The sequence below is a fragment of the Mastigoproctus giganteus genome, chromosome 4 (assembly GCF_048544385.1).
Source record: "Mastigoproctus giganteus isolate SK-2022 chromosome 4, ASM4854438v1, whole genome shotgun sequence".
Taxonomy (NCBI): domain Eukaryota; kingdom Metazoa; phylum Arthropoda; class Arachnida; order Uropygi; family Thelyphonidae; genus Mastigoproctus; species Mastigoproctus giganteus.
In genome coordinates, this window is record NC_143578.1 from 221728867 (window position 1) to 221745008 (window position 16142).

The window sequence follows — 16142 nt, forward strand, 5'->3', positions numbered from 1 at the left end:
TATGGCTTGGCACTTGGGGCCATATATATTGTTTGTTCACAAATCGATTCATTTAAAAGTTGCTTCACTTCGAGCCAAATTTTAATGAAAACAGGATGAATTGTTTGCAGAAATAAAAACAAAATGAAAAAAAAAAAAAAAAAAAAAACTGATAATAGAAGATGAACTTTGATCTTTGTAATCATTGTTTTTTATTGGATTTGTAAATCAACTTAAGAAATGTTTGTGTTGTTCTGAGACTTATTTCTAGCTGACGAGATATGAGAAACTGATTATTCTGGAGTCCTTCCAAGTGCCTTTTTAACATGATGTTTGCTGATGCTATCGAGGCAGTGTTAGGTGGGTCGGAAAACTGCTAGATTGGGGGGATACAAGGACTAATAGATTAACAGTAGCCACTGGCAGAGGTGAAAGTGATTCTTGCACTGCTTCTATTGGAATGAGCCGCAGCCTGGAAAATAAGATGCAGGATATTTCAGAGACTGCTGGGAATCATTGGGGTACAAGAAAACACATGGGTTGTGTTAGGGTAGCTAAGAAAAAGAACAGGTGCATGTATACTTGTGTGTACACCAATGCTAGGAGTTTAGTAAATAAATTTGATGAATTTGAGGTATTGCTCAAAACATCAAAGGCGGATATTGTGGGGATTTCAGAGACGTGGTGTCACACAGATATAAGGAATGCAGAACTGGAATTTGGGGAGTACAATGTCTACAGAAAGGATAGACAGGATAGGAAGGGAGGAGGGGTTATGCTATTAGTTAAAAAACACATAAAATCAAAGGAAGTGAAGCCAGTCGAAATCTCTGGACAGTGCAGTGTCGAGTCAGTTTGGTGTCACATAAGCATTGGGAGATCAAAATTGAGAGTAGGAGTGTGCTATAGGCCTAATGACTCTGATGAGTATAATAAGAAACTGTTCGGAGAAATAGAGTGGGGCAGTAAATCAGAGAGTCTTATAATAGGGGATTTTAATTTCCCAGATATTGACTGGAATTTGGGGGCTGGTCACTCACACAGTAGCAAGGCTTTTGTGGATTTATTGGATGATTGTTTTCTACATCAGCATGTTCGGGAGGCAACTAGAGGGAGTAATACTCTTGATTTGATTATCAGTAGTGATTCTTCATGCATTAAGAATCTGCAGATAAATGAACCACTTGGTGGCAGTGACCACAGTGTGCTGAAGTGGGAGTTACTCAAAGAGGTAACTACCATTAGGGGTAAAGGGAAGGGGTATTGCTTTCGTAAAGGCGACTACAATGGACTGAGACAGTATTTAAATTCTATACAGTGGGATCAACTGATGATATTGCCAACAGCAAATTCAAAATGGGAAGCATTCAAAGAACTTATCTTGGAAGCTACTAGGCTTTACATACCAACTAAGAAATATTGTTCAAGATTTCGGCCTAAATGGATGTCAGATGAACTGATGAGGCATATGGCAGAAAAGAAAAATGCATGGGATACATACAAATTAACACGTGACACAGACGCCTATGATAGATACAAGTTGATCTGTAACCAAGTTACAAAGGAGGTTAGGCAGGCGAAGGCAGATTACGAGAGATCCTTGGCAAGGGATGCGAAGAAAAACAGCAAAGAGTTCTTTACTTATGTAAACTCTAGAAGGAAGGGGATGAATTAGATTGGTCCACTTGAGATCGATGGGTCAACTGTTGATGACCCTGCTCAGGTAGCTAACAGACTAAATGAATATTTTGCATCAACATTCACACATGAGGAGTTATTCAGCGAGGGGAATGCCAGAGGTGTATTCAACTCTAGCAGTAAGCTAGAGAATCTTGTAATAACTGAGAGCAAAGTGGAGGAGAAATTGTTGAAGATAAACAAAAGAAAGGCACCTGGGGTGGATGGGATCTATCCAGTTATATTAAAGGAGGCAGCAAAGGAAGTAAGCAAACCCTTAGCCATAATTATGAGAGCTTCCTTGGACTCAGGGGAGGTACCCATGGACTGGAGATGTGCAAATGTGACCCCAATTCACAAAGGGGGATCAAAGGCTGACACAAGTAATTATAGACCTGTAAGTTTAACTTCTGTTCCTGGAAAATTAATGGAGGCACTGGTTAAAGAAGCACTGCAGGATCATCTAGACAAGACTTCAGTTATAGCTAGGACACAGCATGGTTTTGTTAAGGGTAAGTCTTGCCTGACCAATTTGATTGGATACTATGATGCAGTCACAAAAGAACTGGATGCAGGGAATAACTTTGATATTATATACTTGGATCTTAGAAAGGCTTTTGATACTCTTGCACATGGAAGACTGCTGCACAAATTGGAGCAGTGTGGCATTGGAGGCAAATTGCTGCTATGGATAAAGGGGTGGTTGAGGGGGAGAAGACAGAGAGTGGTAATCAATGGACACTGCTCATCGTGGACTAATGTTATTAGTGGAGTCCCTCAGGGTTCAGTATTGGGTCCTTTATCGTTTTCTGTATTTATAAATGATATTGATGATGGTATATCAGGCTTAATGTCCAAGTTTGCAGACGATACGAAGGTTGGCAGGGTTGTCAAGGACACTACTGACACTATGCTGCTGCAACAGAATTTGGAAAGGTTGAGCAGATGGGCTTCGAGGTGGCAAATGAAGTTTAACATTGACAAATGTAAAGTACTACATATGGGAAACAGCAACCCCAGAGCAACGTATCAACTCTGTGGTACTACACTGACAGTGGTAGAGAATGAAAGGGACCTGGGGGTGGTTGTGCAGGCAGATATGAAGTTCTCTGAGCAGTGCAGATGGGCTGCAAGTCATGGTGTATTGTCAATGATATATAGGAATTGTTCTAGCAGGGATAAGGAGGTGATTATTCCCTTGTATAAGGCAATGGTCAGGCCACACCTAGAGTACTGTATACAGGCCTGGAGGCCTCATTTCAAGAAGGATGTAGAGCTGCTGGAACGAGTACAGAGAAGGGCAACTAGATTGGTGAATGGGACAAAGGGGTGCTCTTACGAAGAAAGGCTTAAGTTTTGCGAATTACAGTGTCTGGAAACTAGGCACCAGCGAGGTGATCTGATAGAGCTGTACAAAGCCTTGAATGGTTTGAGCATGCTCAATGCTGATGGGATTCTTCCTCTTGCTCAGAATAATCACCTGAGAGGGCATAAATTCAAATTGAGGAAAGACAGATGTAGGATAGATGTGCGGAAATTTCCACCTACCTGTTCCACCTACCAACCACCCGCTGGCCTTTAGCCAGCGGGTGGTTGGTAGGTGGAACAGACTTCCATCCCTTGTCGTGGAAGTTGATAGACTAAATAAGTTTAAGGCTCAGCTGGACAGGTATTTCGAACGAACAGAGGGGTGAAGTTATTGTTATTGTTTGTTTTGTTATTTGGTTTTTAGGAGCATTAGCAACTAAGGCCATATTGCTCCGGGATATGCGGTGGTCATTCCCTGACCTTCCCGCATCCTCCGTATTTGGTGGTGACGGGCTCGAACCCCGGTCTAATCAAGAAGCGTGTGCTACGCACTGCTGCTCCTTCCCACCTGGCCACGGAGATGCCAGGTGAAGTGGAAGTGGTTATTTTTATTTATTTATGTTACTTTTTTTTTTTTGGCTGATGCTGCATAAGCTTGCTTTCTTGCATCAAATGCCTCTACTAATGCTAATGCTAATGCTAATGATTTACAGATTCTTCTATTCATACTACTTGCTTATCCTCAAAAATACCTTAAAGATTATTCAACACACCCGCTTTCTTCAAACCGTTGAATAAAATCAAAAATACAGATTTGTATAGGAATAATCCTACCTTTATGTATTCTCTTTGAAAATTTTGTTGCACCTCCATAACATTATCAAACTAAAACAAAAGAGTTTTAAAAACACTCTTTAGCAAGTTGTTTACTTCAACCCTAAAATAATAATGATATAATCAAAAGGAAGAACCCTTTCAGATCCTTCCACAAATGAACATCCAGACCTGTATACAGTATTCGAGAAATGGCCTAACCATTGCCTTATACAATGAGATGATCATTTTTTATTCTTAGTGGGAAAATTCGCATATATCAATATATAGTAGTAGTAGTAGAGGCATGTGATGCAAGAAAGCAAGAGTGTGAGCATATGTAGCATCAGTTGAAAAAAAAAACAATTTTGCACATCCATTCCCTCTAAATGTTTGTCCAGTTCTTCCATGAATTTATTTAGGCTATCAACTTCCACTACAACAGATGGAAGTTTGTTCCAGCAATAACAACCTGCTGGCAAAAGGAAAATTTCTGCACGTCTATTCTACAACTGCCTTTCCTCAATTTGAATTTATACCCCTTCAGGTTCATAATCTGAAAAAGCATAAGAATCTCATCAGAATTGAGCATGCTCAAACCATTCAAGACCATATACACCTCAATCAGGTCACCTTGCAAGTGCCTACTCTCCAATCACTACAATTTGCAGACCGTAAGCCTTTCTTCATAAAGAGGACACTTTCGTACCCCTCACCAATCTTTTTGCCCTTCTCTTCACTCAGTCAAGCAACTCTACATGCTTCCTAAAATGAGGCTTCCAGACCTGTATATAGTACTCAAGCATTGTCTGACCATTGCCTTATATAAAGGAATAATTACCTCCTATCCCCTACTGGAAAAATTCCTGTATATCATTGACAACACCCCATGACATGCTCTAGCAGCCTGTTTGCAATGTCAAAAAATTTCATATCTGACTGCACAATTACTCCTAGGTCTTTTTCATTTTCTAACACCCTAAGTGTAGTAACACACAGTTAGTGCATTTCTCTGGGGTTATCTCTACACATATGCAGTACTTTGAATTTGTCAATATTAAACTTCAGTTACCATTTCTCAGCTCATCTGTCCAACTTTTTAAAATCCTTCTGTAGTAGCACACTGCCATTACTGTCATTAACAACCTTTGTATCATCTGCATACTTGGAAATTAAGCCTGATATATATTCATCAATATCATTGAAAAATATACAAAACAACAGTGTGTCCAACACTGAACCCTGGGGGACACCACTAATAACATTAGTCCATGAAGAGCAGCATCCATTAATTAGACTCTGTTGTCTCGCACTCAACCACCCTTTTATCCATTGTAGCAACTTGCCCTTAAAACAATACTGCTCTAATTTGTACAGTAGATGCGCAACAGTATGAAAAGCTTTGCTCAAATCCAATATCAAAATTATTAATTTTTTGCATCTAGTTCCATTGTAACCACATCATAGTATCTAAATCAAATTTGACAGAAAAGGCTTTCCCTTAACACATGCTGTGTCTGAATTATTACTGCAGTCTTCTCTAGATGACCCTCCAGTTCTTCTTTATCCAGTGACTCCAGAGCAGAAGTTAAACTAACAAGTCTGTAATTACTCGTGTCATCTTTTGATCCCCCCCCCTTGTGAATTTGGAATACATTTGCACATCTCCAGTCTGTGCGGACTTCTGCCAAGTCCAAGGATGCTCTCATAATTATGGCTAAGGGTTTGCTTACTTCCTTTGGTGCTCCCTTTATTATAATTGAATAGATCCCATCCACCCCAGGTTCCTTTCTTTTATTTAACTTCAACAATTTCTCCTCCACTTTGCTCTCAGTTATTACAAAATTATTAAACTTCTTGTTAGAGTTTAATAAGCTTCTGTCCTTAATTTCCCTAAAGAATTCCTCAATGAGGGGGCTGCTAGAACCATAAGGAAGGCACCTGGGGTGGATGGGATCTATCCAGCAAAGGAAGTAAGCAAATCCTTAGCCATAATTATGACAGCTTCCTTGGACTCGGGGAGGTCCCCATGGGCTGGAGGTGTGCAAATGTATTACCAATTCACAAAGGAGGTTCAAAAGGTGACATAAGTAACTACAGAACTGTTAGTTTAACTTGTGTTCCAGGAAAAATAATGGAATCACTGGTTAAAGAAACATTGCCGGATCATCTAGACAAGACTGCAGTAATAGTTAAGACAGCACGGGTTTGCCAAAGAGAGGTCTTGTCTGACCAATTTGATTGCTTACTATGATGTGGTCACAAAGGAACAATGCCAAAAATAATTTTGATATCATATACTTGGATTTCAGGAAAGCTTTTGATACTGTTGCACATGGAAGACTGCTGTACAAACTGAAGAGGAATGGCATCAAGAGTAAGCTGCTACAATGGATAAAGGGATGGTTGAGTGGGAGACAATAGAGATTGGTAATCAATGGACACTGCTTTTCGTGGAAAAATGTTATTAGTGGAGTTCCCAAGGATTCGGTGTTGGGCCCATTGTTGTTTTGCATATTTATCAATGATATTGATGAAGGTATATCAGGTTTAATGTCCAAGTTTGTAGATGATACAAAGGTTGGCAGGGTTGTTAACGACAGTAATGACAGTATGCTACTCCAACTGGATCTAAAGGATCCAATGAATCCACAAAAGCAAGGCTTTTGTGGATTTATTGGATGATTGTTTTCAACATCAGCATGTTCGGGAGGCAACTAGAGGGAGTAATACTCTTGATTTGATTATCAGTAGTGATTCTTCATGCATTAAGAATCTGCAGGTAAATGAACCACTAGGTGGCAGTGATCACAGTGTGCTGAAGTGGGATTTACTCAAAGAGGAAACTACCATCAGGGGTAAAGGGAAGGGTTATTGCTTTCGTAAAGGTGACTACGATGGACTGAGACAGTATTTAAATTCTATACAGTGGGACCAACTGATGATGTTACCAACAGCAAATTCAAAATGGGAAGCATTCAAAGAACTTATCTTGGAAGCTACTAGGCTTTACATACCAACTAAGAAATATTGTTCAAGGTTTAGGCCTCAGTGGATGTCAAATGAACTAATGAGAAATATGGCAGAGAAGAAAAATGCACGGGATACATACAAGTTAACACGTGACACAGAAACCTATGATAGATACAAGTTGATCTGTAACCAAGTTATAAAGGAGGTTAGGCAGGTGAAGGCAGATTACGAGAAATCTTTGGCAAGGGATGCAAAGAAAGACAGCAAAGAGTTCTTTACTTATGTAAACTCTAGAAGGAAGGGGATGAATCAGATTGGTCCACTTGATATCGATGGTTCAACTGTTGATGATCCTGCTCAGGTAGCTAACAAACTAAATGAATATTTTGCATCGACATTCACACATGAGGAGTTATTCAGTGAGGGGAATGCCAGAGGTGTATTCAACTCTGGCAGTAAGCTAGAGAATCTTGTAATAACTGAGAGTCAAGTGGAGGAGAAATTGTTGAAGATTAATACAAGAAAGGCACCTGGGGTGGATGGGATCTATCCAGTTATATTAAAGGAGGCAGCAAAGGAATGAAGCAAACCCTTAGCCATAATTATGAGAGCTTCCTTGGACTCAGGGGAAGTACCCCTGGACTGGAGATGTGCAAATGTGACCCCAATTCACAAAGGAGGATCAAAGGGCGACACAAGTAATTATAGACCTGTTAGTTTAACATCTGTTCCCGGAAAATTAATGGAGGCACTGATTAAAGAAGCACTGCAGGATCATCTAGACAAGACTTCAGTTATAGCTCAGACACAGCATGGTTTTGTTAAGGGGAAGTCTTGCCTGACCAACTTGATTGGATACTATGATGCAGTCACAAAAGAACTGGATGCAGGGAATAACTTTGATATATATACTTGGATCTTAGAAAGGCTTTTGATACTGTTGCACATGGAAGACTGCTGCACAAATTGGAGCAGTGTGGCATTGGAGGCAAACTGCTGCTATGGATAAAGGGGTGGTTGAGGGGGAGAAGACAGAGAGTGGTATTCAATGGACACTGCTCTTGCTGGACTAATGTTATCAGCGGAGTCCCTCAGGGTTCAGTATTGGGTCCATTATTGTTTTCTGTATTTATAAATGATATTGATGATGGTATATCAAGCTTAATGTCCAAGTTTGCAGATGATACGAAGGTTGGCAGGGGTTGTCAAGGACACTACTGACACTATGCTACTGCAACAGGATGTGGAAAGGTTGAGCAGATGGGCTGAGAGGTGGCAAATGAAGTTTAACATTGACAAATGTAAAGTTTTACATATGGGAAACAGCAACCCCAGAGCAACGTATCAACTCTGTGGTACTACACTGACAGTGGTAGAGAATGAAAAGGACCTGGGGGTGGTTGTGCAGGCAGATATGAAGTTTTCTGAGCAGTGGAGATGGGCTGCAAGAGTAGCTCGTGGTGTATTGTCGATGATACATTGGAAATTTTTTAGCAGGGATAAGGAGGTGATTATTCCCTTGTATAAGGCAATGGTCAGGCCACACCTAGAGTACTGTATACAGGTCTGGAGGCCTCATTTGAAGAAGGATGTAGAGCTGCTGGAACGAGTACAGAGAAGGGCAACAAGATTAGTGAATGGAACAAAGGGGTGCTCTTACGAAGAAAGGCTTAAGTTTTGCAAATTACAGTGTCTGGAGACTAGGCACCAGCGAGGTGATCTGATAGAGGTGTATAAAGCCTTGAATGGTTTAAGCATGCTCAATGCTGATGGGATTCTTCCTCTAGCTCAGAAAAATCACCTGAGAGGGCATAAATTCAAATTGAGGAAAGACAGATGTAGGATAGACGTGAGGAAATTTGCCTTTAGCCAGGTGGTTGGTTGGTGGAACAGACTTCCATTCCTTGTCGTGGAGGTTGATAGCCTGAATAAGTTTAAGGCTCAGCTGGACAGGTATTTCGAACGAACAGAGGGGTGAAGTGGAAGTGGTTATTTTTTATTTATTTATTTATTTTTTTTTTTTTGGCTGATGCTGCATAAGCTTGCTTTCTTGCATCAAATGCCTCTACTAATGCTAAATGCTAATGCTAATTGCATGGCATTTTTTCTGCCTCAGATTTTTCTTATTCATTTTCCTGCTTTGAATGCTGTTTCTGAATTTGTGTAATTACATTGGAGCAACTTTTAGTCAAATATAAACAAGAGCTGAATAACAAAAATGAGGCATATTTTCCATCATACCAAATTTTAGCATAATAAATGACAACTGTTTTTGCAATTTAATATTTTAGCTATCTCATGCTCAAATTCATCCAAGTGCACTATTTTCTGAATAGCAGGTATCAACATTTTTATTGCTTTGCAGAAATTTCAAAATGGTATTGTTTTCTTCAAATGGTACATGTATTCTATTACAGAGAGGATTGAATCTGATGGTTCTTGAATGAATAGTTTTTTTTTATTTTATTTTTAAGGCTGGATTTTAAAATAATTAAGAGTTTTGTTTTTAGGAGTTGCATAACCCCTAAGTACCTTGAACCTTGTTGCCCTGTGAAAAAAAAAGTTGGATAACTATTATTATCGAACCTGAGTTTCGTGCATGTCTAAATGCCCCAGAACCGTTTGAAATTATGTGTAAAGAAATATGAAATAGAAGAAAACAGAAAAAATAAGAGAATGGCAACGTTCTTATAAACTTGTTGATCTGTGACTTATAATGAAAATAAATTAAGTTGTGGTGAAATTTATAAAATAAGAACTTTTTAAGATGAAAATAAATATTTAAGAAAATACTACATTTTACCCAAATCGCCCACTGGTGTTTTTAAAATAAAAAAAGTTGTGTGTGTGTGGTTTTTCTCTCTTTCATTCAGTCGGGTCTCCTTAATTTTTAATAATGACAGCATAAAAATAAAAACTTTAACGTAAGCCTTCTTTTAACACAACTACTTTTACATTATAAAGGAGATAATTAAATTATGAGGTAAACTGTTTTATACCCTAAAAAAATCTGTTTACACTACCGTAGTATTCCATGGGCACCATAAATAAGCCGACCGGGCTAGCCGGGTGGGTAAAGTGCCTGCCCGGCAACCCAAAGGTCGCGGGTTCGAATCCTGCCTCGGGCTTGGATCAAAGTACTGCAAAAAAAAAACTTTGGGAGGTGGAGGTGCATTATGGCCACAGAAAGCAATGCGCCAACAACTACCAAAAAAAAAAAAAAAACCCCATAAATAACTTGGCTACGCAGTAAATTTACAAGAGGCAAATTTTTTAAACCTTACCAAAAGAAAATTTGCTGATTAATAAACTTTCTGTCAAATCTTAGAATTTTTTTTTTTTTAACATGGGTACCTGTAAGGAAAATTTTCTCTAAATTGATCTTTAATAAACATTAATATTGACTCAAAAGAAAAAAAAAAAAAAAACCCTGATAACTAGTGGACTACACATGGTTCCCAGAAGTGGGAGGGGGGGGAGCTTCATTTCTGATCATCTATATTACAAATTATGAATTTTATTTGAAACAATTTCTTAAATAATGTTTCTCTCTATTGACTTTGCAGTTGACAATCAGGGTATGTTGTGGTCTCTGCAGTGACAGTGCTTGAGTTTGTATTCTTTAGAAATTGCTGCAACTCTCCGCATGGTCAGCCTAAAGAAACTAATATTGTTTTTAATTGGTTGACATCACCCATTAGACATCACCTGTTATCCATTAAAAACGTGAGGCATTGCTATAACTGGTTCCATCATTAGACAGCAGGTAGCCCTATTAGCAATGTTGTATCAAATGGTGAATGGAACTTAGCAAATCTAAACGAGCAGCCAAGTGATAGTTTGGAAGAAGACTTCCAGTTGGAAACTTGACTTATGTTATGTGGATGTTAAACCCCCTATAGAAATGCTCACAAGGCCAATATTATAATATAGTTAATAAAATGCAGATTATTAAAATATTTGGAACTGCGGCTAAGGTAAAGAAAGCCAACACAAGAACCACGGGAAACTTTTACCAGTCAAAAGAGTTTCCCGGTACCACAGCTTCTCCCTGCATTCTCGGTAAACAGATGGTGTGTGTTATCGGTAGTGGCAGTAGAAGTCGATAACGATGTATTGATTAGTTTTTCTTATTATTAAAAGCAGATTATCGGAGTTCATGAGTGGGCTGAAATTTATTTATGGGTACACCCTCCAGACTGCTTCAGTCTTAGGGCGTTTATCCCCCCTTCCACTGTTTTAACCCGATACGAAAACAACTTCTACAGCTGGTGCATGTTATCCATTAAAAACTGAAGTCACTGCCATTGCCAGTTTTTAATGGACAATAATACCTTGTGTTTTTAATGAATAATGGATATCACCTATTATTTTATTAAAAACTGATATTGGTTATTTTAGGTTGACTGTGTGAACAGTTGTGGTTGTTTTTGAGGGGCACCAGCCTAAGTACTGTCACGATCACTGGGGAGACCATTGCATCCCTTGACAGTTGACTGCAAAGATTGACACAGAGAAGCATTATTTTAGAAGCTGTTTCAAATATTGCAATAACCTGCATGTGAAAGGGTCCCCCCCCCACCCGTTTATTAATTATTTTAGGAATTTCATTTAAATCTTATATTAGTGTATCTCTTTTAGATACCACTGTTTATCATTATTTTTGTATAGATTTAACCCTGTTAATCTGGGAAATATGATGATTCCCCCTTTGGAGAAGGGGGCACACAACAAAGAGCATAGGGCTGCCAGTTTGACATGCTTACACTAGAGATTTAGTAGAAGGGCTGATCAAAATTCCTGCCGTTCTCTTGTGACTTGGAAATTTTATAGTATAATAAGGAAGGTGTAATTAATGCCAAAGCTTCGAGACTGATTTACTCTCTTCCATTTCTGAATTTTCAATATAATTATCATTCTAATCATAAACAGGAGTTATTGTATGAATTTATATATTTAGTTGGTTATGTAGATCAAGTTAAGTATCTTTTTTAATGATCAGGAAGCCGTAGTGGACTTCTGTTAATTGCAATAAACAAACCAAGAGGTAGGTAGTAATTAAAAAAAAAAGGGTTAATTAAGAATTTTAGCTTTGTTGTAAATAAACAATTAAAAATATGCATAAAGGGCAAAATCAATTGGTAATACATTTTAGGTATGGCTGGAGATATACTTTGGCCAAAGCAATCTTGTTGACTTGTGGATAACCCCAAGGGCTCATATCTGGTGAGTATGGGCTTGGCACACCCAGGGTCGGCGCCTCCGTAGCCAGGTGGGAAGGAGCAGCAGTGCGTAGCACACGGTTCTTGATTAGACCTGGGTTCGAGCCCGCCACCAAATATGGAGGACGCGGAAAGGTCAGGGAATGACCACCGCATATCGCGGAGCAATATGGCCTTAGTTGCTAATGCTCCTAAAAAAAAAAAAAAAACCAAAACCAAACACCCAGGGTCCTGAGCTGGATATCATCATTCTTCTCTTTCTTAGTGATTCCTTTCTACTTCTCTCTCTCTCACAGGGTAATTCAGAATTTTTTTTTTTTTTTTTGTGTAGTGCAGCATAAGCCTCAGGCTTCTTGCACCCTATGGTTAATAATAATAATAATAATAATAATAAAGAAGTTGGGAAAATGGGCCGAGAAGTGGCAACTGGAGTTTAACATTGAAAACTGCAAAGTACTGCATATGGGTAGCAATAACCAAAGAGAAACATACCAACTGGGTGATACTACACTCAGGGAAGTGGAAAGTGAAAAAGACCTGGGGGTAATTGTGCAGCCAAATACGAAGTACGCTGAGCAGTGCAGATGGGCTGCCAGGGCAGGTCATGGAGTCGTCAATGATATATAGGAATTTTGCTAGCAGGAACAGGGAGGTGATAATCGCATTATACACGGCAATGGTCAGGCCACACCTAGACTACTGTGTACAGGTCTGAAGGCCTGTAATAACTGAGAGCAAAGTGGAGGAGAAATTGTTGAAGTTATATATAAGAAAGGAACCTGGGGTGGATGGGATCTATTCAATTATAATAAAGGGGGCAGCAAAGGAAGTAAGCAAACCCTTAGCCATAATTATGAGAGCATCCTTGGACTTGGCAGAAGTCCGCACAGACTGGAGATGTGCAAATGTATCCCAAATTCACAAAGGGGAGGGGATCAAAAGATGATGCGAGTACAAAATTGGTGAGGGGAACATGCTCTTACCAAGAAAGGATTAACTTCTGCAAATTGCAGTGCCTGGAGAGTAGGCACCTGCGAGGTGATCTGATTGAGGTGTATAAGGCCTTGAATGGGTTGAACAAGCTGAATGCTGATGGAATTCTTCCTCATACTCAGATTAAGAACCTGAGGGGGCATAGATTCAAACTGAGGAAAGACAATTGCAGAATAGATGTGTGGAAATTTGCCTTTAGCCAGTGGGTGGTTGATTGGTGGAACAGACTTCCATCTTTTGTTGTGGAAGCTAATAGCCTAAAAAAATTGGAGGCCGAACTGGACAGGCATTTGGAATGAATGGAGGGATGAAATGGGAGGGTTTTTTTTTGGCTGATGCTGCATAAGCTTGCTTTCTTGCATTGTATGCCTCTAAAAATGCTAATGTGTGAATGTGAATGCAAAATAATCATTCAGTTTGTGAGTAATCTGAGCAGGATCATCAACAGATCAATATCAAGTGGACCAATCTGATTCATCCCATCCCTTTTAAGAGTTTAAAGTAAAGAAGTCCTTGCTGTTTTTCTTAGCATCCTTTACCAAAGATTTCTTGTAATCTGCCTTCGCTTGCCTAATATCCTTTGTGACTTGATTTCAGACTATCTTATATCTACCATAGGCTTCTGTGTCGATAATTTATGTGTGTTCTATGCATTTTTCTTCTCTGTCACTTGCCTCATTAGTTCATCTGACAGCCATTTAAGCCTAAACCTTGAAAAGTATTTCTTAATCGGTATGAAAAGCCTAGTAGCTTCCACAATTAATTCCTTGAATGCTTCCCTTTAGAATTTGATGTTGGTAACATCATCAGTTGGTCCCACTGTACAGAATTTAAAAACTGTCTGAGCCCACTGTAGTCACCTTTATGAAAGCAAAAACCCTTCCCTCTACCCCTGATGGTTATTATATTTTTAAGTAAATCCCAGATCAGTACACTGTGATCACTGCCACCTAGTGGTTTTGTTTATCTGCAAATTCTTAATGCACAAATAATCACTGCTCATAACCAGATAGAGTATTAGTCTCTCTCTGGTTGCCTCTTGAACATGCTGCTGGCGAAAACAATCATCCAATAAATCCACAAAAGTCTTGCTAGTTGCAAGTGACCAACTTACCATTTCCAGTCAATATCTGGGAAGTTAAAATCCCCCATTATAATACAATCCGATTTACTGGCCCATTCTATTTCTCTGTAAAATTGTTCGTTGTACACATTAGAGTCATTAGGCTTATAACACACTCCTACTCTCATTTTTGCTTTCCCAGTGCTTATGTCACACCAAACTGACTCAACATTGCACTGTTCATCTATATGTGATTGTGATATAGTGTATAGTGTATTTAGGGTCTAACGGCACCAGGGGTTTCCCCCATCTCCGCTAGTATACATTGTGATGTGATACAGAACACTGTAGAGGCCAGAGGTTTAAAAGTGTATGGATATTATGGAGTGTAATGTTTTGTACCTTTATTCATCTGGTCTTTTAGCCATTGGGTCCCAAATGGGACCCACCATTGCCCACACTATACCTCATGGAGGCAGACCAGGTATACCAGTATTTTAGAGATTTACTATTTACTCTGGCAGGTCCTGCCACCTAATTTCCTGAGATTTCAGTGATAGCTAGAGAGGGAAGGGAGACTGAAGACTGGGGGGTGAGAGACAGAAATATGGGGTCAGCAGTGAAGATAACCCCAAGAGTCGGTGGATCAGGTCTCACCTGGCAAAGATAGGGTATGGCAGGCAGGGAGGAAGGGTACAGAGTAACCACCCCCCCTGCCAAGGGAAGGGATGGAAAATGAACCAGGTGTGGGTACCCGGTTCAGATTGCCAAATGACGTTTCGGCAGCAAACTGCACAATTTCTTTGTCGGGTCTTCATATGCCATTCCTGGGACATATTGTCCCGTCCGTGTGAGTGGTCAAGTTCAGATAATGGCTCCAGTTTAAGCCACTGGTTAGATCCAGGTTAAGTTAATGATTTGTTGTTCTTCAGATTGTAGCTGTTAGGTTTTTGTTTGGTTGAGGCATCTAAGGATCTTTATTCTGGATGACGAGTGGTTGGTTTGTAGAAAATTTCCTTCTAAGGTTGTGGGTATGTTCTTCTTCTAGTAAAAAGATTCTAGGAGTTTACTTAGTATGGACAGAAGAGCGATGGTCCGGTATGACTTCGGAAGGTCTTGGGGTTTTGTCGGATTCTTGAGAATAAGCCTTAATTTAGCAGATCTCCATACTGCTGGGAAATGGCCTGCTTGAAGGCAATGGTTGAAGAGGTTTAAGATCTCAATTGGGATGGTTTCAACAGCCTTCTTTATGATCTCAGGCTCCAGCATATCTTCTCCTGGAGATTTCTTGTTTTTTATTTTTGCTGCAGCAGTGTCCATTTGTTCCTTGGTGAAGTGGTCTTCCACTTGGGCCATGGTGTATGTGCTGTTTTCCTCACATAATAGTATTTGCTCTGGGGTGTTTGGTGGCATGTGTTGAAGGAACATGGCATCAAGGATGTTATTTATAGATTCGTATATCTGATATAATGATAAATGTGAATCTTGCAGAACAATGAGCAGTGCAGTCATTCGATGACCAGTGCAATGATCATGACCAAAATAATGACCAGCACAGAACATTATATATCACATATATAAAGATATTTGTGAATATTGCAGAACAATGACCATGCATTACATTAACTTATTAGTACATCTAATAATGGAAATTATAATATTTTTTAATTATATTTCAAAACAATATGTAAAGTAAAATTAAAATAAAAGCAAACATACCCTAATCCATCCATCACCCCCTAATGTGATAAGTTCTCCTTCTTCCAGAAACAGCTGATAAATAATACCTTGGTGACAGGGTTTACCATCTGTTTTCCGTACTTGTGCATGTACAATACCTCCATCCCACACCAAAAGAAAGCCCCAGTCTGAACCTGAAATCACCTAAAAGATAATTTATTTTTTTAATCAGATCTACTATTCAGATTACAAAATAAACATGTTTCAGAAATATAAGCAGCATCATAAATTCTAATGTAAGCTATTCACAACTACTAGTTGACTTGACTTTGTTCATCTTGCCAAAAAAAAAAAAATATATATATATATATATATATTTTATGACAAACTGCACTTATTTTCATGTCATTATGTTATCAATCATTTCTCACAAA

The 16142-nt window shown here is 39.1% G+C and overlaps 1 protein-coding gene across 1 annotated transcript in view; it reads right to left on the minus strand.

Moving 5' to 3' along the window:
* LOC150087426 (cilia- and flagella-associated protein 44) overlaps positions 1–16142 on the minus strand; it is a 577933-nt gene that overhangs the window by 441635 nt on the left and 120156 nt on the right. The window contains exon 6 of the mRNA XM_090372063.1: positions 15748–15912. Within this exon, the coding sequence (XP_090228189.1) occupies positions 15748–15912 (165 nt within the window). The remainder of the gene's footprint in view (positions 1–15747; positions 15913–16142) is intronic.